General features: G+C 42.0%; 1 protein-coding gene across 1 annotated transcript in view; it reads left to right on the forward strand.

Annotated features, from left to right (window-relative positions):
- Positions 1–25688, forward strand: part of LOC115113386 (sorbin and SH3 domain-containing protein 1) — a 55127-nt gene that overhangs the window by 11551 nt on the left and 17888 nt on the right. Inside the window, 12 exon segments of the mRNA XM_029640956.2 lie at positions 603–719; positions 1781–1890; positions 2225–2369; positions 3074–3228; positions 3630–3690; positions 3845–3922; positions 5616–5651; positions 5875–5971; positions 7345–7459; positions 9040–9123; positions 16472–16521; positions 19723–19898. Of these exon segments, the coding sequence (XP_029496816.2) occupies positions 603–719; positions 1781–1890; positions 2225–2369; positions 3074–3228; positions 3630–3690; positions 3845–3922; positions 5616–5651; positions 5875–5971; positions 7345–7459; positions 9040–9123; positions 16472–16521; positions 19723–19898 (1224 nt within the window).

A 25688-nucleotide genomic window follows, 5' to 3' on the forward strand; every position in this document is an offset into this window, starting at 1 on the left:
CTCACTTGCTAACGATGTGCATTCCCTTTAAACAACTGTAAGCTACTATATAGTGTCTCTTTTTCACTTTTATTTAACTAGGCAAGTCAGTTAAGAACAAATTCTTATTTACAATGACGGCCTACCCCGGCCAAACCCGGACGCCGCTGGGCCAATTGTGCATCGCCCTATGGGACTCCCAATCACGGCCAGGTTGCGATACAGCCTGGAATCGAACCAGGGTGTCTGTAGTGACACCACTAGCACTGAGATGCAGTGCCTTAGACCGCTGCGCCACCGTTGTACTAATTGGATATAATGACAGACTGATGGTGTTAGCATATAATTAATGATATGGATGTGGGGAGTATTAGTGTTGGTCTGGATTTGACATTTACATTCTATTTTTTATAATTTGGGGATTGAGGTAGCATGGATTCCCTCAGGACCTGAGGCAATAGAGCTGTGTGATTTGAAGCTTACTGAGAATAGATTCAAACAGACTGTAGAATTGTGAGGTTGCCTCACACATTTTGGCATTGAAGAATGAGTGACTATGGGCATCCAATGTAAGTCAATCTAGTGGTAACATCCTTGCGTGTACCTGTCTAATCTGTCTATAGAGCTGGACCCTACAAGGGTGTGTAAAGGGAAGGGGGTCGTGACTCTGAGGGCCACTCTGGTACACATAGACGACGAGGACTGCGTCAGTAAAGAATCCAACGTCGAAACAGCACCAAGTAAGTCCAACAGAATGCTACAGCTGCTCTCAAGTCTTAGATATTCCATCATATATGCATTATATCTAATATATCTGATGTTATGTTGAGTTTTCTATCTAATACAGAGTCGAGTGATACGCTAGCATCGCTCTGTGAAAGTGGTCAGGTTAGAGAGCTGATGTCTAGCTGGAGTAAAAGCTGATGAGACAAACTATTTAAAAGTGGAAGGAAATGTTCCCGTTAACAAAATAGCATATTGTAATATATTGATTATGTCATAGTATGAACCACTAACTTTAATGACTATTTAGTCATTTGTTTTCCATAGTGATCTTGATGGATATGGAGAAGAATGCACTGTATTCACAAGCTTTTCTGTTCATAGAAGTCTTAAAATGTTTTATATACTTCATGAAGTTCTGCTGGGCACACTTATACACATATTTCAGTATGTTTTGATATTAAAAGTGAGAACTTGACACATTTTAGTGTATTTATATTTGGTTGCCCAGCACAACACAGAATCATTGACCATGATTGCTCATATTTCCATGTGTTTCGTCAAAGACCTCTTTTGTTCGGACCTACCCACACTGCACTTTGGAACCAGGGCCTTGACTGTGGACTTGTTTGTTGCGTTCAGCATGTTAGAACTGGGCTGGGAGACTGGCCAAGGCTTTTGGGGAGATGCTTTATTTGCGAGCCTGAATATAAAGGCCATTGGAACAAACGGCCTTTACAGACCACTGAATAGGCGCCTTGTTCTGATAACAAAGTTCACAGATTGTGGGAGAATCATTATTTTATTTATCCATGGGGATATTAGCATCTATGTACGGGAAAAGCACTATGAGAAGCTTTTTGTCCCTGCAGGATTATCCAGTGATTTATTTAATTGAGGATTAATTGTTTCCTGTTTGTAGTTTGGTGTTAATCTCTGAAACAGGTTCATCGCCAAAAGACAAATATTGCCAAGAGTACAGTAGTTTGTGTATCTTTCAGTATTGTTAGGTTTCTGAGAGGATCGTCTTGCACTGCTATTCGCTGGCCAAAATTAGATTGTTTTGGGATAATTTCAGGTAGTTGGATCGGCCAGATCAATGGAGACAGCTCTCTAACAGGATTGGCTGAGGGATGCTTCCACAACATCACAGCTGATTTACCTACAGTCAACAGAACTCAACCCCAGGTATGTATTATCTAATCAGTGAATAAGATTTTGTTAATTTCCCCTATTTATGGGATAATACTGTAAATTGGATAATGCTATGCTTGTTTAATGTGATTAAAACCAGATTGATTTGTGATAGAAATAGCTATATATGGTGTATTTTTGCTGTTGCGAGTCAATTGAAGTTATTATTTCTTTGCAAAACCAGAATATATTAATATGCAACTTCTTGGCCGTTTACTTCGTTTATTGTTGTTATTCAAAACTTTTGTAAGAGAGGAACAGCATCACTTACAATTTCATTAATAAAGCTGAACAGCATCACTTACGTGTTTCATTCGCTTATTACCAGGGAAGTTCTCCTGTGAGCACAGAAGAACGGCAGTTTCTTGCCTTTGACATTCAGAACCATATTACTTCGACAAAGGCTCCCTCTGCCTACCCATCCACCACCAAAACGGTCAACCCAACCATAGTTCTGCTACAACACAACAGAGGTAAGCACCTCTGATTCTGGGTCATACTGTATGTGGGTTATGGGTGAAATTGCCATGCCAACAGTTGACCACACTGTGAAGTATGGACTCCATTGATCTGTTTAAATGGAAAGTTCTGACACTGAAAGCTTTTTTTTTAAATAACTCAAAAGTATGGAATATCAGATCAATCAGGTACAACAAGGCTTCAGTGTCCTTCACTTTGTGTGCCAATAGCAGTTTTGTTATCAATATCTGTTTCGTCGTCAGACATTGCTGCATTGTTTTTTTGTGCATTCATGTGTCTGGGATGCTTTTTGCAGTCGACACAGCATGCTGAATATGTTTGCCATCAGCCTCATGTCTGCCCAATGCGCCATCGTTTTATGCCCCTGCTCTGAGATATTGGATTTTTTTTTACCTCACGGATTGAGAGTACTCAATGATATCTAATTGATAAATGACTTTTATATATAATTTGGTATCTCAAACTAAGTATGTTCATTGCCGTGGTTTTTGTAGGTAATCTGTTCATAATCATGTTTCACCATTGAAATGACTGTATATCATTTGCATAGTATGCTTGTGGATTATATGGGGTAAACTGGTTGGCCACCATTTATGTAGACCTATAGTACAGTGCATCTACTCATCAAGGGAAACACATTTTGACTTGTAGTACCCAGCTTCTCTTCCCTTTGACACAGCAATGTTGGCTTTTTCAGACCACACCCCAGAGAGGGACAAATTGTCTGATCCAGGACCTGTAGTTGGGGCAGAGAGAGAACAGAGCCAATACCCAGATATGGACGGCAAGAGGATGAGGTTCTCACAATCCCCTGTCTTGGGCCCACTGAACCAGCCCAACCTGCCAGTACGGGTAAGAACACAAACCTATGTACAGGCCCAAAAACATTGTAATCTACTTTGTGCCTTTTTAAAATAATCTTCACAGGGCATTTTTAATTTGATGCTGAGGACATGGCCACATGAAGATGTTTAGGGATGGAGGGGGGGGGGGTTCTACCCGTGCTGCTGATGGCTATTTTGGTCCGCTCATACAGGAGTAAAAAAGGCCCAGTATAGTACTTTTGTGATATTTTTTTATATATTTTTTAAATTCTGATTTATCAGCACCTCTACTTCCTACAGCTATTGGAGTACAGTGTTGAAAATCAATATGCCTGACCGCCAATCGCCAATCCACTCTTACCCATATATTTGTCATAACCCCTGTTTATTTTTGAGATATGGCAAAAACCACGACTATGTTATTTTCAGAACACAGAGAAGTCCAAGGACTGGTACAAGAACATGTTTAAACAAATACACCGAATTCCAGGTAAGGGGATCATCATGAAAATCAAACTCACCGTTCCCGTGTGTGTTTGACTTGATATCAGTTGTTTCTGTCAAGCCGTTGTCTTTGTGAGTTCTGCGAGTGTGTTCATTGCTGTCACGCTGTGTGTGTTTTGTGTCTCCGTCGCCTCGCTCAGAACCTGTTGAGGAAAACCCATACCGCCCCACCTACATATTCCCTGAATTCTATGATCCTAGACAGATGAAAACCACAGGTACCCAATTGCAATCATGGCTCCACTTCCTGACTTTACTAATCATGTATAACTCCTTCTTTATAATGACCTTATTACTGCATTGACTCTCCTTTTGTTACTTACCGTTGCCTTGATAGAATTGAAAGTGGGTCAGTAAATTGAGCACTTGATTGCTTAGCGAAACTACGAGTGAGACTAATAGAAAACTACACTGCGAATTCACTTTAACTGTTTGATATTTAGCACGAATGCAAAGCATAACATTTTGCATGAACTAATCCATACACAATGGATTGGACGCTCTGCTCATGTTTTAAAATGTATATATTTATGTACAGACATTTCCTGGCAAGTCCCAAGTTCTTCCTAAACAAAATATGCAGTACTGTAGCTAGTTTTGAGCCACTAGATGGTGCTCAAGTGCATGGATTACAACAAACAAGCTCGACAGAGAGGCTTTGTATGTCCTGTCCAGGCAGTAGTAGACCACACGGCCTGTGTTCCATCTACAGTACATTGTTAGCCTTTTTACACTAGACTAGTTTAAATCGGTCTAGTCGGTGTAAAAACGCTCTACTTGTGTGCGTATGTGTATTCAGTTATTCTGCATTGACACACTGAAATAATAGTTATTTAGCTGTTTGTACTATTTAACAGTTGTCTGTTCGTACTATCTATCTAACAGTTGTCTGTTCGTACTATATATCTAACAGTTGTCTGTTCGTACTATATATCTAACAGTTGTCTGTTCGTACTATCTATCTAACAGTTGACAGTTGTTTTTAAATCATAACTGCCCTTGCATGCCGTTTTGTACAGTATGTACTGTGTATAGATCTACTTCCTTTCCCTTTGTTTCTGCTCATGTCTGCTTCCAGGCAAGCTGATATGTCTAGTTATTCACTGAATCGATCAATCAATTGGGCAAATAATCAAACAGTTCGAAGAAGGTTTGTACGAAATGTGTAGACTATTCTGAGATTTCCAAGAAGAGCATTACTTATTCATAAGGGTGTTAATCGATTGGATCCATTTTTAGAGAAGTAATGCTTCTTCCAAAGGGTTTTGACTGACACAACCTATGAAAAGGACTCTATTTACAGTGTATTTGAAGAGATATTATGTCTGAACTAATGGAATAAAGGACACACTGTACTGGGCAATTACAGAAGAGGAAGAGATACTTACTGTGCCCTTTGAAGAGCCGTACCGGGTCTTATAGCCTTAAATGTGATATAAGGTTCTGGCTATACCCTGCGTTAGAGCTGAAATACATACTGTATATATCAGCATAATGTATTTGAATTTGAGAATTCATTTTAATCATGATTAGATGTTTATAATAAAAAATATGGCCCCTCCAGGAAAGCTATTGTTGTGAATGCATGTTATTGCTATAACGTGCCTTTTCGATCTGTAACTCTGAACGTGCGTTAGGGCAGGGTTTCCCAATCTCGGTCCTATAATAAGCAGTTATTATAGTGTGGCACGGCTGCTATCAAAGTGACCTCTACTGGTTATACTGAGTGTCTACATATGTAGCACCACTATAACAAGCTAATTTAACAGACAATAGATTGGGTCACCCTTGATTAACGTCGCATAGCTTAGACCCTATACAAGTGGAACTGCCAGTGGATTGACCTTGTGTATGTTAATAAGTACATGTTTATAGTCGATAAATAATAACGTTTTTTTCTCTCTCTTTCAGATGATGGTCCCTCCCCCTACGGTTTTGTGGAAGATGGTGAGTTTCTTCAATTGTCATTCTCATAGATTGAGAAATTAATATGATATCTATATTGTGATCTCAATAGCATGATTTTGGGATTTTTACATTTACTGTACAATCAAATTGTACAGTAGACACTTTCATCACTGACAAGAGATTTCAGTTTATTTAAGTTTAAGCTAAACATTACAGGCTGCTTTCACAGCAGTGTCTGTTGTTCTTGTGTGTTTATTTTCAGTGAAAGGGGTCCCACGGTCAAAAAGTGCTGCTGAAGTTGACCATAGGTCGTCTATGCCTGTGCCAACCCGGTCCTCTTCCCTCAAACCTTCCAAAAGGTAAGTCCTTTTCTATTGCTGTTTCCCTTTAACATGGATAGTAGTATAGTGTATCTGCGAAGACCTTTTAACCCATTGAACTCACTCTTCATAATACATTCATTGCCTCTGCAGAGCAGTTCACAAGGGGATGCATTTTTGGTAGCACTTTTACGTGAGGGACTGTAATGAGATACAGTAAGAGGTATACGATTATATTCATGTTTGGTGTGATAGTGAATATTTAATGAGGTACAGTGTACACACACACCACGTACCATGTAACCGACACACTTCTGAACACATGCTTGTCAAAGATTCAAGAATTCAAATTTTGTGTTTATATTAGATGTTTTTTTTGTTGTTTTTTTTAGGAATTAGAAGTAGAGGAGTACAGAGCAGTACATCTGTTCCTCACCTCTGACATTGAATCGCGGTAACCGTGGTAACCTCCAGTTAGGTCCTCTCTGACCTCTACTACCTCAGGTGCTTGTTGTCATACTAGGTGTGACTAAACAGCCTCCTCACCTCTCCCCTTAATGTTAGCCCTGACAAAGAACATCCACTCTCCTAGGCGTGTGGAGGAATGAGTGATTAATTAATGAAGGAAGACAGGTGATAGAGGATAAACTGTTGCGCACGGAAGCTGAGGATGGCCTTCCTTGGTGTGTACATGTTTCCTCTAGTTACTGTACCTCTAGTTACTGTACCTCTAGTTACTGTACCTCTAGCGTCTGAACCTTCTGAGGGCCGCATTTGAGTTTTTTGACCGCTTGTGAATTACTCTCTGCTCTTTGAGAGTAATTACTCTCTGCTCTTTATACTTGTTTTTACAAGTATAACTTTTGATGAAATACCTGGATTTTCCCACTACAATAGGCTGTTTGATTCGTAACTAACGGGTGTAATAGAAAGCATGTGTTTCAAACTTACATAAAAATATTAAATGCAACACTAGGCCCAATTGTTTTAGTCTGCTTATTCCCAGTGGAATCATAGTGGAACCAAGGTGGAACCAAAGGAACCATTGTGGAATTCTATATCCTGAAGCAGATCAAATTGACTACACCTTGTGATGTATGCTCTCAGGAATTGCAGCTCGGGTCTTTGGTTCAGTCTACTTAGCTAGCATGACTTGATTCATGCCTTGACATGACTGTATATTTTATTATTTATATAAAAAATAATAAGACAGCTCTGATGGAGAGAGCGAGAACGAGAGAGAACGAGAGAGAACGACATGGAAAAAGAGATGGAGAGTGGGAGGGGCATGAGCTTTACTGTATGGGAAAACGCTGTCGATAATAGAGCTGTCATCCCAAAAACTAGCCCCAGCCGGTTGCCATGGAGACTGCTTGACTTGATAGGGATTTGCTCTCCCCTCCCTCCTGCAGGAACGAGTGGGAGCCCCCTGACAAAAAGGTAGACACCAGGAAGTACCGTGCCGAGCCCAAAAGCATCTTCGAGTACGAGCCGGGAAAATCATCGGTGCTGAAACTGGAGAGAAAGGTACGACAGCCGTGCCACGTGTGTGTTTCTGTGTTTGCCTCTGCAGTCTCTATACTACGCATGTTGTGTAAGCTGTTTCCCTCTAAGAGCTTAGGGTGGCTGCTTCACTAACTAGGGCAGCTCTAGTAGGCAACGCATGTATAGACTGAATTTCCATGTGTACAACATTCCTAAAGGGGGATCCTATTACAATGACAGATGACCTATCTGGCGGTGTGGAGGTATCACTTTCAAGCCATGGCCATTGTCTTGCAGTGTTTCAACCAACGGCTTGAATTGGCTTGAATTTGTTGGGAAAGGAGTCGGACAAATGCCTGTAAAAAATAAATAATGCAATGGATATTGTGACATCAGGCAATGTCCTTGTGGGGTCTCTTTTTTCATTACCTTTGACAATATGAATACCGGTAGGTAGATCATTGTCCCAATACAGTGTGCACTACCAGGTTTCAATTGAAATGATAGAATCAACTCCATCAAAGAGGAATTAAAGGCCCACTGTGATATTTACAGTCATTTTCAATGGCATGCAACCATTGATTCTTAAAGAGTATCACTTAGAAATGCCTCGTGAGATTCATTAAGGAGTAGGCCTTTAAATAAATGCTGCATATATTGTTTAAGCTGACAGTTGGTTCAGCTAGCAGCCTCTTTGTGTGGCTCATACAGAATAGAATAGAGTTGCATCTCCTCTACAGTAGAATAGTTATTTGATTATATCATAATGCAATCATTGTTTTTGTCTTTTATGGTAAGCTATTAAGGGTTATGATGCGGTTCTGCACCAATCCCAGTGGCACCATATACTGAACAGTAGAGAACAGGGCCTTGTTCATGCTGTCCATCGTTGTCAGACAGACACTGCATGTGACGTGACAGTCTCTGTAATTACAGACCATGGTCAGTGGCTCTGTGTCAGGTTCCTGGCAGCATTAGCGGCAGGCTACACGGTCTCTTACTTTCATTTAGCCTATTATACTGTAGCTGTAGTTGTGTCAATTCTTGTCTTTCTCATTGCCATTGTGGCTCAATGATTGATGTAAACAAATCAAAAATCAAATTGACATGCTAGTAGACTATTTATATTGACATTTAGAATAAGTAAAATAAGAATATTTCACAAATAAGAATACAAAAGCAGATGGGACCCATCAAAATATGTAGTGTTACACCTGCTTATCTTCTCGTACACGTATGCACACACTGCACACTACAGTTGAGTACAATTCAGGTGACTGCTTCATATTATTTGTTGAAGTCACATGTTATGTGCATTCTATGTCTTTATACATTCGAGAACAAGATCCTAATTAGAGAGAACAAGATCCTAAAGTATATGATCCTAATTCCAAAATGTCCTTTTTTTCACCTTGGATAATTCACCGGGCACATAAAGACAAATCTTTAGGAATTATTTCTGATTGTGAACTCTTGTTTAGAAATTCATTATGTCGGGAATGTTGTCTGGATCACCTCAAGAATGTGTCATAGCCTCATTGCCTGTGTCTGTAAACGATGTGCTGTCTGAACTGTCTTCTCTTTGTCTTTCTCCTCTTTTCCTTGTTGCCATGGCCCTGTAGACTCAGGACATAAGTCCAGAAGATGTACATTTAGAGAATGAGCCTTGGTATAGATTCTTTTCAGAGATGGATTTTGATGAAGCGGTAAGTGGTCACAGTCTTAAAGTGACGGTGTATTTAAACAATGCATGTGGTAATAACATCCATGTTTAAATGCCTAGACAAACTATGTCTGTCCGTAAGGACTACTCTAACAACTTTTGCAAAACATGAACCAAAACGTTATCCCCTCCTAAAATGTGCGTAATGGGGCCTTACCTTGAGTTATTGCCTGCTATTACTTTTCCCAGCACTAGGTAGTGAATCAACTCTAGATATAGCTTTATCATTGTATATACAACCCATTGTTATGTTTTTCTTTCTACTATCAGTCGGGAGTGGGTCTGTGGCAACGAAATGCAGTTAATTGTTTTGTTATGCTATCATTGCTAGTTATTTTAATTTGGCACGTTTTATTCATTGAATACCAACTCCATCTTTCCACTTCAATAACCCCTGGAAGTGTGCTGTCTTATATATTTTTTAAATCCCCTTCCATGCTGTGTATCTTGGTGACTGCTCTTCATCTGTGAGGCTTGCTGTGTTTGGATTGTAACTTAGCTATATCAACTATGCTGGCAGCTGAGCATTGTATGGCGAACTACAGTAGAAGTGTCTCCTGTCCGGTCATTGGATGATTTACATTTTTGAACATTGACCATATGTTAGGCTAATTATATACCCAATTTGGGTTAGGTGTCCTACTGCTACTGTCTATGATGATAAAGAATAATTGATGAATGCTACAGCTGTTGTCGCTGCAGTTGGCCATCTTTGCGTTTTGTCCCTTACAACAGGATCCTCAAGGCTATGCCAACACTGGCACCATGCCGCCTGTGCCATGTCATTAACTCAGCACCCATGTGGAACTCTTTTTGTTGTAGCATTTATGGGCACCCTGCAAATGAGGACACATAGCATACCCCAGCGGGACTGGGCAAGGTGATTCAACTGTGGGTAATAGTTTAGTTTCAAGACTGTTATACCCTTTTCACACATTCATGCTGACACGAACCGTATTGTGCTGGCTCAGATATTTTCCTTTCACGTGGTCATTTCCAGTAGAGTCTCTCTGACAACTATAGTAGATAAAACCAGGCCAGCACAATACAGCTTGGCTCTGCTTGGCTCAACCCGGTAGTGTGAAAAGAGTATTACAGTGCCCACACAATCATTACATGACAGGCCTTATTGAATCAAGGAGTGCTGTCTAGTCTGGTTTACAGTGCATTCGGAAAGTATTCAGACCTCTTGACCTTTCCTCCATTTTGTTACGTTACAGCCTTATTCTAAAAAAGTATTCTTGGGTATGACGCTACAAGCTTGGCACACCCATTCTTCTCTGCAGATCCACTCAAGCTCTGTCAGGTTGGATGGGGAGCGTCGCTGCACAGCTATTTTCAGGTCTCTCCAGGAATGTTCGATCGGGTTCATGTCTGGGCTCTGGCTTGGCTATTCGAGGACATTCAGAGACTTGTCCCGAAGCCACTCCTGCATTGTGTTGGCTGTGTGCTTAGGGTCGTTATCCTGTTGGGAGGTGAACCTTCACCCCAGTCTGAGGTCCTGAGCGCTCTAGAGCAGGTTTTCATCAAGGATCTCTCTGTACTTTGCACCATTCATCTTTCCCTCAATCCTACCTGGTCTCCCAGTCCCTGCCGCTGAAAAACATCCCCACAGCATGATGCTGCCACCATCATGCTTCTCTGGAGCTCTGTCAGCGTGACTAGCGGGTTCTTGGTCACCTCCCTTCTCCCCGATTGCTCAGTTTGGCTGGGCGGCCAGCTCTAGGAAGAGTCTTGGTGGTTACAAACTTCTTCCATTTAAGAATGATGGAGGCCACTGTGTTCTTTGATTCATTTTTTGGTACCCTTCTTGGTACCCTACCACACCTGTCTCGGAGCTCTACGGACAATTTCTTTGACCTCATGGCTTGGTTTTTGCTCTGACATGCACTGTCAACTGTGAGACCTTATATAGACAGGTGTGTGCCTTTCCAAATCATGTCCAATCAATTGAATTTACCACAGGTGGACTCCAATCAAGTTGTAGAAACATCTCGAGGACGATCAATGTAAACAGGATGCACCTGAGCTCAATTTCGAGTCTCATAGCAAAGCGTCTGAATACTTATGTAAATAAGGTATTTCTGTGTTTTATTTTTAATACATTTGCAAAAATGTCTAAAAACCTGTTTTCGCTTTGTTATTATGGGGTATTGTGTGTAGATTGATGAGGAAAACATTTAATTTAATACATTTTAGAATAAAGCTGTAACGTAACAAAATGTGGAAAAGGTCAAGGGGTCTCAATACTTTCTGAATGCACTGTATTTACTATAGTTTCTTTTCCAAGTGAGGGCATGTTGTCAAAGTTGAATACTAAGTTTGATATACAGTAGGCAGCTTGACAAATACCGCTAGGCTACGTGCCCTGGGCTCCAGTTGGCACCAGACAAGTATTCAGACTCACTGGCTGCCCACAAACAGATGTTCTGTCTCCTTGCCTTCTGCTTTGTAAGTCAGTCAGGGCCAACCTCCACAGCGGAGTCTGCCTGGAAACCACACCCTGGATCATATGATGCGGAACCACTGACTACATGAGATCATATTCTCACGTCAGCCGAACACAGGGCAGGCTTAAGAATCTCTCATCTTCCCAACTTTGTCTTTAAGTCAGTGTTATCCATGGAAAGTATTGTCTGACTCAGACTCCAGCAACTCCTGTCCTGCAACTCCTGGTTGGTTATATTAGGAATAGGAGGGGGTAGTACTGAAAACTTGGCCTCCGAGTAGGATGGTTTCCAGATGAGCTCAATTTGATGTCTGACTAACTCAAAGCTCCTGCTACACCTGGTATGTGTAGTATTTGACCCTCAAGGGTTGGGCTAGACATCCCGGCACATTGGGGTTTGATTGGCATATCTTTATCTCTTCTTGGTTATGGTGACTCTACAGGCTGCTTGTAACCTCTATGAGTTCTTAGTGCTCATGGGATGATGACTCCTTCTTAGAAGGTCTAGTGACTCTAGACTCCATGTATGTCCATGTAACACATGACGATCAACCTCAGGAGGAATCCTGAGTATTCTTTCACAGTACATACAGTACCAGTAAAAAAGTTTGTACACACCTACTCATTCAAAGTTTTTTCTTCATTTTTACTATTTTAATACATTGTACAATAATAGTGAAGACATCAAAACTATGAAATAACACATATAGAATCATGTTGGAACCAAAAAAGTGTTCAACAAATCAAAATATATTTTATATTTGAGATTCTTCAAAGTAGCCACCTTTTGCCTTGACAACAGCTTTGCACACTCTTGGCATTCTCTCAACAAGTGTGACTTATTAAAAGTTAATCTGTGTAATTTATTTCCTTCTTAATGCGTTTGAGCCAATCAGTTGTGTTGTTACAAGGTAGGGCTGGTATACAGCAGACAGCCCTATTTGGTAAAAGACCAAGTCCATATTTAGGCAAGAACAGCTCAAATAAGCAAAGAGAATTGACAGTCCGTCATTACTTTAAAACATGAAGGTTAGTCAATACAGAAAATGCCAAGAACTTTGAAAGTTTCTTTAAGTGCTGTCGCAAAAGCCTGATCAAACTGGCTCTCATGAGGACCGTCACAGGAAAGGAAGACCCAGAGTTACCTCTGCTGCAGAGGATAAGTTCATTAGAGTTACCAGCCTCAGAAATTGCAGCCCAGATAAATGCATCACAGAATTCAAGTAACAGACACATCTCAACATCAACTGTTCAGAGGAGACTGCGTGAATCAGGCCTTCATGGTAAATTGCCACAAAGAAACCACTACTAAAGTACACCAATAATAAGAAGAGACTTGCTTGGGCCAAGAAACACGAGCAATGGACATTAGACTGGTAGAAATCGGTGCTTTGGTCTGATGAGTCCAAATGTGCTATCTTTTGTTTTTCAACAGGACAATGACCCAACACACCTCCCGGCTGTGTAAGGGCTATTTGACCAAGAAGGAGAGTGATGGAGTGCTACATCAGATGACCTGGTCTCCACAATCACCCGACCTCAACCCAATTGAGATGGTTTGGGATGAGTTGGACCGCAGAGTGAAGGAAAAGCAGCCAACAAGTGCTCAGCATATGTGGGAACTCCTTCAAGACTGTTGGAAAAGCATTCCAGGTGAAGCTGTTTGAGATAATGCCAAGAGTGTGCAAAGCTGTCATCGAGGCAAAGGGTGACTACTTTGCCTCGATGACAAATCTCAAATATAACATATATTTTAACTTGTTTAACACTTTTTTGGTTACTACATGATTCCATATGTGTTATTTCATAGTTTTGATGTCTTATTCTACAATGTAGAAAGTAGTACAAATAAAGAAAAACCCTTGAATGAGTAGGTGTGTCCAACCTTTTGATTGGTTCTGTGTGTATATATATATATATATATATTTGTTTTGTTATTATTATTTTGCCTATGTCCAGGAGCTTAATGGTTTCTTGACAGCGTATCGATCTAACAATAGATAAAGCGGTTTTCTGACCTGTTATACTTGTAGTGCATTGTCTTATGACCACAATCCTTGTCGCTCCAAAATCATGGTCATAACCAGATCGATGCATTGACATTCTTGTTTAATCACTTCAACCATATTAATACTTCACAAAGGTCACGACTTGTGCACGAGCTCACAGTCAAAGGCCTCGAAATTCATATGATTACAGTCACATTCAATCACAGCTCCATGGACATACAAGGTGAAACGGAAACAAAATACCATACATATCTATGGTTAGGAAGAAAGTTTTGGCCTTCTGTGTCCCGACTGAGTGACTGCGTCAGTGACTAGTCTGTCTGGCGTACGCTGTCACTGAGAGGGCAGCTGCATGTGGGGTCATTAATACAGTGTCGGACTCTGACCACAGTCTCTGTACGGATTCATACACTGAATGGCTGGGCATCCCAAACGGCGGCCCTGGTCAAAAGTAGTGCACTATATAGGGACTAGGGTGCCATTTGGGACGCACACATTATGAACCTCTCCGTGACTTGAATGTTCGACCGGAAGTAACCCATAATCCCCTCAGCTCATTGTTTTCATATTTAACCTCAGTTATAGACTTAACCTTTATCTCTAAGTACTCGTGCTGAGGGGATAAAGATATAGCTATAACAGTAACAACATGCTAGGGGAGCAGATTTTTTATATTTTTTATAAGAACTTGTCTAAACAAATAAGCATTTACTTTTGGAAGGGAAAGGCTCTCATTACACTCATGATTCCTATTTTTGAATGTGAATAAACAAAGCACCCAGATCCCCAACCTGCAATGTTGGCCTATATATATCACCTTGCAGCAAAGTCATCACAGACACCTGTTTGGAAAATGTGCAAACATTGTTAACGCAGTGTTCCACTGACGGGTCAAGAGAGAGGAATTCACAGCACCTTCATCCGCCTAGATTCGTAAACAGCTTTAAATATTGTATGTGTCCCTTCATTTCCAGTGAAACCACACAATTGCACACAAAGAGACATCAGATGTCGGCAATATCTGTCTAAAGTCCTTGTTTGACTTCAGGGATCTTGGCATGCTAGTGACAATTGTTCATGCATGTGAACTTTCCATCGTTAGTAATATTATTTTGTACCCCACTTCATATGGAATGTTTAACATTGAAGGATAAATCATATTTTCCACCCCAGATATGAGTGAACCTTTGCATGACATCTTTTCAGCTTGTAATTGTTATTTCCCCTGACATACACTAAACACATATCCATACATGTAATGAAGATCGCTGGGAATCCTCAGGCTTGTAGATCTCTTGTAAATAATCAGAATGAGATCCCCCTTCCTTTAGTTCAGATAAGTCTCTCACTCCTATTTCATGATTGTTTTCCATCAGAGCAGTGTAGTGGCAGCTCAATTGCTCACAAGTACCAAGGGACACCATCCATTTCATCCCCTGTCGAGAAGGACCGGGAGATCCGTCAGCAGACCTGGGTTCAAATATTATTTATGGTCTTTCAAATACTTTTAGTGTTTACTTTAGCCTTCTTGTAGTGCCAGATGTGTGGGGTTTGCAGATTTGCAACTATTATATTGGCTCCATTACGCCAGGCAAGCTCAATCGAGCCCAGCTAAAGTATTTGAAATGATTTCCAAACGTTTTTGAACCCAGTTCTGTCAGACAGAGAGGGATAGGAAGACAAGAGAGTGAAAAGGCACAGATAATTCAGTGGCGGTGGCATGTTCTCGAAGAAGGGGTAAGGCGCCTGTGGAACATTTGGCTTTATAAATAGATTAGTCTATATACCTGCCAGGCTGAATTCTGATCTTATAAAGATAGGCATTCATTTTGAAAGGTTATTAATGATCCTCCTCCCCTGGCAACCAGAGGGAAGGCATGTTGTGGGAAATGAGCTTGTGCGGTATGCTACTGGTCTGGTATGGTCATCTGTTTGGGATGGGGCAGGGGTGGACATGTATGGTTGGGGGAGAGGTGCTTTTAGAAGGGCCAGGCTGGCGCTTGGGATTGTGTAATCTTATTTGCAAACAACACTTATGCTTTTATTCATAGCCTGCCTGTCATGTCTGTTATTTTTACACTCTGTGATGTCCGCTTGGAGAAAAGCAACAGAAACAGTGGTCTAAAATTAGCCCGCTCTAAACCATTCAAAGCACTAGCGGGTGCTGCCCCACCAGCGAATGGCTCTTCTGTGTTTTAGGAACCGCCCAGAATAACATCAAATTAGATAACTATGTGTTTTGTCAGCTCGCACGGCAAAGTACTATAAACAAACGTATTCACTCACCCTTTCCTTGTTTGTTTGTGTATGTCGGCCTGTGTTTATACTACATGGCATTGTGTCAGTTTTACTTCATTTGTGTGATATTGTCATGCCTCTGACTGTGTTTCTCAAGGCTTTTTATTGTGTTTTGGGATTGTTGTTATCAGCATCATACTGTGATGATATTTGTGTGTGTGTGTAATTTGGCCTGCTTGCACCACCAGCTGGTTAATTGTCCCCTGGTCTGGTCCAGTGGTAATGATAGTGACTCAATACCAGACAAAAGAGAGGCCCTATGTGAGGGACACCAGCTCATTGGCTGAGCCTAGTGACAGCCCCCTCCCCGCATGGGCGCCCCTGACCGATGCACGCCCACCCCCCTCCTCACTGCCGCTTGTTTTCTCCAACTTGCAAGCGTGCCAAAACACACGCTCGCTCCTCCATGTAAAAGCTTCCTTCAGCAGAGCTAACAATCCCAGGCTTTGGAGACACTTCAGACAGACACACGAGAAAGAGAGCCAGTCACCACAGCTAATGCTCCTGCTTCTATTCTAGTTGGAAGAGACCTTCCTGTGGATTTATCAATGACTTCTTTGTTTGGTCTGTTGCAGAGTGCCCCCTCTTTTAGCCCCCTGGAAACACCCGCCGAACTACAGCAGTAGTAAGTCCATGCTTTCTCTTACCTCTATGCTTCTGTCTTGTGCTTATCCATTCCAAAAATGTGTGTTTGTCTGTGTTTAGGGCATGTTTTTAGGAGTGTTGTCAGCAGGGGATTTTAAGCATTTTTAACACCCTGTGGAGATTTCCCCATTTTAGGGAAGGGGGGAGACTCCTGCTGCTTCCTGAGAGGGGGGGACAGCGAAAGAGAGAGGTTCCTATTAACGAGTGTAAAAGCTGCCAGTACAGTGTGTCCTCTGTCTGGAGAGGTTTGGGGAGGTAGTGGTGGGGGGGATATGGCTACTATATGGCGATTTATTTCAAGCTGAAAGCAAACAGCCCCAGAGTCAAACCTGGATGACATTTGTGAGTTGAGAGAGACAGGGAACTCCACTCTATTCCATCCTACAGCTACTTAATTGTATCCGTTATCTCCCCAGAGTGGGTGTGTGAAGCCATCCTGTATCTTTATAGCAAGAATAACTTTGGTATGAAAGTGGGTGTTCGATCAATAAGCAAACCAGCAGTGTTACGACTTTGATCTTTTTGGGGGTTTTTTGTCAGCAGAGATTTATTTGCACTCATTTTGTTTCAGGAATGAAACTTAAGGAAGTCTAGCCCTAGCCATGGCGAATTTCTTGTGGTCCCAATGGCAGAAAGTTCTCCCACCATTTCTGTTTGGAACTTTCCATCTCTCCCGAAACTTCTATTTGGATTTCATAGCATGATATTCCCAAACTCTTTTGAATAGTTGATTTTCTCAAGGATCTTTGACGTCGTTCAATTGTCGCCAGCTCATTGGATATTAAGTAACACGGGTTAATGATAATGCCATGCACTGTATTGGAATGAGTTCATTAACAGATACATCTGTCTGTGCACTTATTCTATTATGTCATAATGTTTATGAATGCTGCATCTTTTAACTTATTTCAATAGTCTAGATGGATTTCTGAAAGCATTAAATCAGTCTAAAGCCTTTTTCCCTTTTCTTTTTGTACATTTATTTGTAAAAAAAAATGTCTAAGAAATATGTTTAGTAACTTGTCGTATCATCTGCCACCAAGTTGTTATGGACATTTAAAATATGCTAAAACTGTTTCTGGTTAACATCCATTCACATTTGCACATTACTTTAATGTTTTTTCTACAAAATAATCAGACTGCTTCATTCATTACTCCAAACTGGTTTTGATTTGATAATGTTTATTAATGTTTATGATGCAAATATTGCATCACAGCAGTTTGTGTACAAATCCTATAATCTGTTTAAGAAATGTGTTTAAAATTGTAAACTCCTGGGATGAAGCCATAAGTCCCACAGGCTTTCCTCAAAGGGTTACGAGACACATGTTTAGGGGTGAGAGTTTACTGGGGTTTCTTTGAAATTAAACGCCTAGTCTACATTCAAGAACTTTCTAGTACACATTTACCTCATTGTTGTATACCACATTGCTTACTGTATACAGACGTAAACAAGGGACCAAAATATATATTTTTGGCTGAGTTCAAGATAGGCTAGCAACAGACATGTGTACAGACAGTATTCAATTGTTAGCATCTCAATCAAATGTGAATAGTCTATCAGGGGTAGGCTTATATTTCCAATATTGCCATTTACAAACAGGGTAAGCTACTATCAAACTATTCTTAGCCTTGCAATATTATCCATCGCTAATGATCAAACTCTCTTCCCCAATACGTTTGTATCACATTGATGCCTGCTGGTTAGATGCAATTGGGTAAGACCGTCTTCAGATAACAACTGAAGTAATGCAACTTATGCAACTGAAGCTAGGCTCCATAGCCTACTTGTGGGGCCACTGGCTCCCTCTCAGGCAATGGGATGTCTTATGACCTCTTCCCAGGGAACCATCAGAGATGGTTCCAAGGCGTTATACGGGGTACCTTATTTGAATACCTGCATGTACCCTATAAAGTACAGGTTTTTATTGAGTATGAATGCAGTAGCCCAAATGGCTGGTTATTCTGAGAACTATGAAAAAGGTTATTGTTGAGGGGGTTAAATAAACAAAAAAAAGGAGGCATGGATCTTCCTCTTAATGTTTTACTGCAGTGGGCTAAATCAGGGTCACACAGAGTGTTTCTTGGCCTTAAACATGGTCGTTTTAACATGGTTATGGGTAAATGTTTATTTTTATTTTTAAATAAGACACCTGTACCATGTCAGTATAGAGCTGAAATGTATTCAATTTTGAGTTTGCATCCCAATATAACAACCATTTGATATAGAAACACTGGATTCTGTCATTTTTTAAATAATGTTGATTAATTATGAACATAACATTTCACCCATTAGGCCACTAGAGGGTGCTTCTGGTCGTTCAACTGCAGGAACTACACTTAAACCAGGCATTATGTCAGAGGGCCAAACTCATTTGGGGAAAACCTGCTACTCTCCTCACGCCTCGCTGTACTTCACTTCTGGTCTCAAAGATGTCTATTGTGTCTGCAAATGTTTTTTTATTGTTAATTTACAGCACAGGAAAGTGGAATATCCTGCAATGGGAAAATAGACTACTGTTGTGTTACCCTGTAGAGATACTGTGTGTGGGTGGAGTAATTCACTGTGCTGAATTTACTCTGCTCAAATACTTTGTTTTCAGGCTTTGTTACATTTTTTCCACATGATTTACTACGTTACTGGGAATTGTTGTTAGTTTAAATGGCCTCCACTCATGCACGGCAGCATAAATATAACGACAGGGAGGCATCAAACCCTCTCCTGAGACAGTGGCATTTGAAGTAGAGTAACCCTAAAGAAAAGTACAGATGCATAGCAGAGTAACATGTAGGAACGTTCAGACAATAATATTTGAAATCTCTCCCATTGGCCTCCGTGGAGTACAAAGTTAAGGGCAGTGGGGTGCTGTTTTATTTTACGTCTAGGTCCGAGTCGTTACACTCCTCATGTTCCCCTAATAAAAATGAACAAGTAATCAACCGCAGAATGTGTAAGATAAGTCTAACCATACGGCAACTCACAAAATCTTTTCATAAAATGCATGTTACTCTTAATTGTTTTACTCAATTAAACTGCACTTAATTACCAACACTGGCATGTATTACAGCATGCTTTCTTCTAGCTAGCTGGCTGTGTGAACATATCGTCTTGTCCTAAATCAGGCTTTTCTGAGTCAAGCTGCTTTTTAGGTTGAATATTTTCTCCAATGTTTTGCTCCAGCTCCGGGTGTAAGGCCGGACACAGCGAGGTGGAGAAGGACGAAGGATCATCCAGCGGCGAGCCAGCGGCTCCAGAATGTGACCGCCATGTTTACAAGAGCGTCCTGGAGGGCGGCGACATTCCCCTGCAAGGTCTGCGGGCCATCAACAAGCGCCATGCCAGCACCTCCTCCAAAGGTAGGATTCCACTCCACACATGCAGCCAGTGAAGAGGGGGTACTGAACTGGCTTCACAGTGGGACTCTGAAAGGGGTTTCTACCACTCAGATGGAACCAAATGACTTATTGGGATGTTGGATTATAAAAGTATCTGTTAGGGATACATGTGTTTCCTTTTGACTTTGTGTTGAAATCCACATGTGTTTTTGCTTCAGCTTATCACACCAGAGGCCAATCATCTTTCAGCATAAATCTTTTCTCAGACGTTTATTCTTTAAATCATTGATATCATGGATGTTTCACCAAACTGTCCATATCCGCTTGGAAATCCATCGAGAGTTAGGCTGCTGAAGGTTTTCCTGCTAAATCAATGGAGACTATCAAGCTAACCTTGGGTTGTGCCCTCACCCTACAGTTATCTGCCTCTGCAGACCAGGCATTCGTTGGAGAGGCTTAGGGGCAGGGCTCCAGAGTGTTCTAAAGCCAGGGAGCAAAGGTCCAGGCGAGGGGACTTAATGGGGAGGAAAGGGGGGATAAACAGGGCTCTGGTTTTCTAGGCTGGGCCAGAGAGGGGTGAGATAAACAAGAGGGACACAGCAGGGTGGTTAGGCATGGGGAAGTCAGCTGTCAAAGGGAGGTCAGAGGATGGAATTCCTGCGCACATGACCAGGGGAGAGAAATGCAAGGGAGGGGAGAGGAAAGGAGGGAAGGGGAGGAGAAAGGAAGGGACAGATCGGGCACCGTGTGGCAATGTTGCCCCAATACATAACCAGAATTCCAACTGGCCAAGCAAGGCCTAGTCCTGAAGTCTAAAAGTAAGAGAATTAACCTTTGCGCCAGTCCGTTTAGAGTTTGTTTTTGTTTTTGCCAGATGCACAAATGTATTGTTTGTAGAGGTATTATTAGTTTATGTAAGCTGTCTGCGCTCCTCAATTAGTAATAAATATTTGTTCTCTACAGAATTATTTTAGATTGTCAGTAGCGTATCGTGAAACAAAGATACCAGATAACTTGACTGAAGTTCAAATCCCTATCCTATAAAAGTCTTGACTGAAGTCCCTTTTCCATAAAATGTGGAAACTGCTATAAAGGGAATTCTGCCCAGAGTCATCTTGAGCCAAAGTCAACTGACTAGCACGCTCTCTCATTATGGCCTACTAGAGACACACCACCTCAGCTCTGTGGACACTCCGTTACAGTACATTACAACAGAGCAAGATAAAGTGCAGAGAGAGCTTCATCATGTGGTCCTGCTTCATGCTCTCTAAAACAATAATGGCACACTTTGTTGTCGCAGAACTTTGCTTCCTGCAGGCCTTTCTAGTGGCTATAATTGTAACGTCCCCTTACAGTGCCTTGCAAAAGTATTCGCCTCCCTTGGCATTTTTCCTATTTTGTTGCATTACAACCTATAATTTTAACATTTATTTTTATTTGGATTTCATGTAATGGACATACACAAAATAGTCCAAATTGGTGAAGTGAAATTTAAAAAATAACTTGTTAAAGAAAAAATTGAAAGTGGTGCGATGAAGGACCTAAATAAGATCTGGTGCAACCAATTACCTTCATAAGTCACATAATTAGTTAATAATAAAGTCCACCTGTGTGCAATCTAAGTGTCACATGATCTGTCACATGATCTCAGTATATATACACCTGTTCTGAAAGGCCCCAGACTGCAACACCACTAAGCAAGGGGCACCACCAAGCAAGCGGCACCATGAAGACCAAGGAGCTCTCCAAACAGGTCAGGGACAAAGTTGTGGAGAAGTACAGATCAGGGCTGGATTATAAAAAATACCAGAAACTTTGAACATCCCACGGAGCACCATTAAATCCATTATTTAAAAAATGGAACGAATATGGCACCACAACAAACCTGCCAAGAGAGTGCCGCCCACCACAACTCACGGCCCAGGCAAGGAGGGCATTAATCATAGGCAACAAAGAGACCAAAGATAACCCTGAAGGAGCTGCAAAGCTCCACAGTGGAGATTAGAGTATCTGTCCATACGACTACTTTAAGCCGTACACTCCACAGAGCTGGGCTTTACAGAAGAGTGGCCAGAAAAAAAGACATTGCTGAAAGAAAAAAATAAGGTATGTGGGAGACTTCTTCCAAACATATGGAAGAAGGTGCTCTGGTTAGATGAAACTAAAATTGAGCTTTTTGGCCATCAAGGAAAACTCTATGGCTGGTGCAAACCCAACACTTCTCGTCACCCCGAGAACACCATCCCCACAGTGACGCATGGTGGTGTCAGAATCATGCTGTGGGTATGTTTTTCATTAACAGGGACTGGAAAACTGGTGGAAATTGAAGGAATGATGGATGGCGCTAAATACAGGGAAATTCCTGAGGGAAACATGTTTCAGTCTTCAAGAAATTTGAGACTGGGACTTCCAGCAGGACAATGACCCTAAGCATACTGCTAAAGTAATACTCAAGTTTTTTAAGAGGAAACATTTAAATGTCTTGGAATGGCCTAGTCAAAGCCCAGACGACAATCCAATTGAGCATCTGTGATATGACTTAAAGATTGCTGTACACCAGCGGAACACATCCAACTTGAAGGAGCTGGAGCAGTTTTGCCTTGAAGAATGGCAAAAATCCCAGTGGCTAGATGTGCCAAGCTTATAGAGACATACCCCAAGAGACTTGCATCTGAAATTGCTGCAAAAGTTGACTCTACAAAGTATTGACTTTGGGTTGGGGGATAGTTATGCAGGCTGAAGTTTTCTGTTTTTTTTGTCTTATTTCTTGTTTGTTTCACAATAAAAACATATTTTGCATCGTCAAATTGGTAGGCATGTTGGGTAAATCAAATGATACAACCGGTCCAAAAATCTATTTTATTTCCATTTTGTAAGGCAACAAAATAGGACAAATTGCCAAGGGGGTGAATACTTTCGCAAGCCACCCTATAATGACATATTCATGGAAATAACATTAGTTTTCAACTTATACAGTGAGGAGTTGCTTAAACAGGATACTGATGGTAGATGTGACTGAGCCAAAAAATACAGCCGCATTAGCATAATGTAAATGAGCATTTACTGCTGTAGGCAACATCCCTGTAGAGTTGCTATCACAACAGCTGGTGGCGGTTGTGTGTCATCATTCCCTACTGGGTTGTGTCATTCTTTACTGTGGTAGGACTAGCACATACAGTATGTGGCATTACTAGCACATCTCTTACTCAGAGGTGAGAGTCAAACATGACTACTCATCCCAGCAGGTGTGTCTTCCAGAATATTATGTTGTAGTCGCTCACAGGGGCGTGTATGACCTTGCTGTTTTGACAGTTCTATTTGAGACTGTGCTGTGATGGACCCTGGTGTTGGAAGGGCTTTCTGGGTTAGCTGCAAAAAGTTAAGGGAATTCCAAATCCTCAATGCTGAGGCCTAGTTCGTAAGTAGTGCGTAGATGGGCAACGGTGGCTTATAGAGTAGTTTGTGTTTCTTATGAACTCTGATGAGCTCTTTTATTGCATCATTTTAGTTTATACTGATATCAAAGCTACTGTGAAAATGTAATCTGAAAATGTCATCTGTTATTTAATTTGATGTTCAAACAGCAAGCTTACCAACATTACATCACATAGCATTTCATGCATGACATACTGCCCTGCTCTTTGCCCTTTCTGTTGTTTCACTTCTTTTATGTTACTGCTTTACGATCACTAATCATTTAATTATGAATAATTGTGATTGAATTAACATATCAGCTCCAGTGAAAATGACAAGACACTTAACGTGCATTTCCAGCACTATTCAGAATCAACATGTTCACTTCTCCACTTAAAGCGAAGCGTTTAACAAGTGGCATTACTAATAGTACAACAAAGTCATTTGTTACTTGATGTGAAATGCATCACGTTCTTTTCTCCCTCATCAACTTTTGATGGACGTTGTCTTTACTTTAGAAATGTGTTGACCCTGTGTTATTTTCAGTGTGTGTGGATTTGTGACCATTAACCTAATATGATGTTTATTCTGTTGTCCTGCATGCTTGCCAGTGGATTATCAAGGTGGGAATGGCTATATAATTTCACCATGCTCTTCTGTAAATAGTCGATCAGTTCTTGCCAGTAATGCCCTAGGTTACCAGTGTAAGAATAAGAAGCCCTTATCTGCTGCCAAAGCCTGCATACCCCAAATCCTCCCCTCTAAGTTCAAACCTAAGCTGATACCCCCTAGTGTTGACAGCCAGGACAGGAGGACTGCGCCTGCCAGGCACCCAAAGGCACACAGCTGTGAGGATATATACACAGGGAGCACAGGCGCAGAGGCCCAGGAGAGCGGACTAAACTCAAACACCCACAAAAACTCTAATGGTCTCCCCCTTGACTCTGAGGCTGGTTTAAATAATGGCAGCCCTGCGACTAGAAGGAGCACATCTGAGTTCTCCACCCTGTACCGGAACATGCACAGCATCCAGAGGCCATCCTGCTCAGTGGGCTCCAGCCCCCACGGGAGTGTCCGTAGCCTGACCTCCCTGTTCGAGAAGGTGGGGGTCAATGGAACTGATGGGGAGGGGGATGAGGCAGGGGAGAACATTCCCGGGCGGGACGCCGTGTCGTCGCGGGTGTCAGAGTTTGAGCTGATCATCCAGCGCTCCAGCCCGTCTCCCACACGCTCCTCCTCCATGCCAACACTACCCACAGGCCAGAGCCTCACCCACAACCACAGCCCCGCCGACCTCTTCATGGCGTCCGCTGTCTCGGCTGAGTCGCTGCTGGTCACTGTCCCAGGGCACACTGGGCAGACAGAGGGCTGCCCTCTCGAGGACACAGACAGCAAGGCAGCCCGAGACAAGGCGTTTCTGTCAGGCAGCGAGATGGTGGGATCCTCTGAGTACAGTGACACACTGAGAGCCGAGTCCCTCTCTGGGACTGAGTCAGAGACAGAGCAGCACGGCCCCACAGAGAAAGCCCCAGTACCAACAGAGAAACCCCCAAAGGTCACTATCTCCAGAACCTCAAACAGTCCCCCGGCACCAGTCACCCCGTCCGCTTCCCCACACAACCACCACCTCCACAACCACCACCACCATAAACCCAGCAGCAAGTGCAAAGGCTCCTGCCCTGCCTCCTATACCCGCTTCACCACTATCCGGCGGCACGAGAGGCAGCAGCAAGCTACGGCCCAGCAGGACAAACTGTCTACCCAGGAGAAAATAAAGAACTCCTCCTCTCTCCCCTCGAACCTCTTCCTCATGGGCCCTGCACCGTTCAGGGTGAAGAGGCCTCTCCGGTCTCACCAGGCCAAAAAGACTCTCTCAGCCACTAAGGTGATGGCAGGTCAAACGTCACAGACAAATGTCTATGATCCCAGGCCCCTCATTCCACCGCGCCTCTCTTCCTTGGAGTTGCTGGAGAAGCTGGGCAACGGGGAAGGTGCACCGTCCGACAGTGACAACAACCTGACTAATAGGGGAGTCTTGGACGCCAATGGGAATCTTCTGCAGCCGCTAGCAGCTCACCGCAGAGGTGGCTATCTCCTCTCCATATTTTCACCTGAGTGTCCCTTCTCCCACACACCCGTGCCGATCTCTATGGCCACTCATTGTGTTTTTTTTTTCTCCAAGCTTTTCTTCTTTGCATTCTATCTGTATTTTTCACACCTTCCATATTTTTTTGTCTGTGTGGTGTGTCACAGTAACAATGCAGTGTTTGGTTAAATTGTCTTGCCTGACAAACATTATTTTCCATAAACCCATCGCAAAACACTTGTAACTTTAGTGCATTCTGACCACTTTTGGTAATGTATTTATTCAGTGACAGGTCTTAAGGAGTTATACAT

The sequence above is a fragment of the Oncorhynchus nerka genome, linkage group LG28 (genome assembly GCF_034236695.1).
Source record: "Oncorhynchus nerka isolate Pitt River linkage group LG28, Oner_Uvic_2.0, whole genome shotgun sequence".
Taxonomy (NCBI): Eukaryota; Metazoa; Chordata; class Actinopteri; order Salmoniformes; family Salmonidae; genus Oncorhynchus; species Oncorhynchus nerka.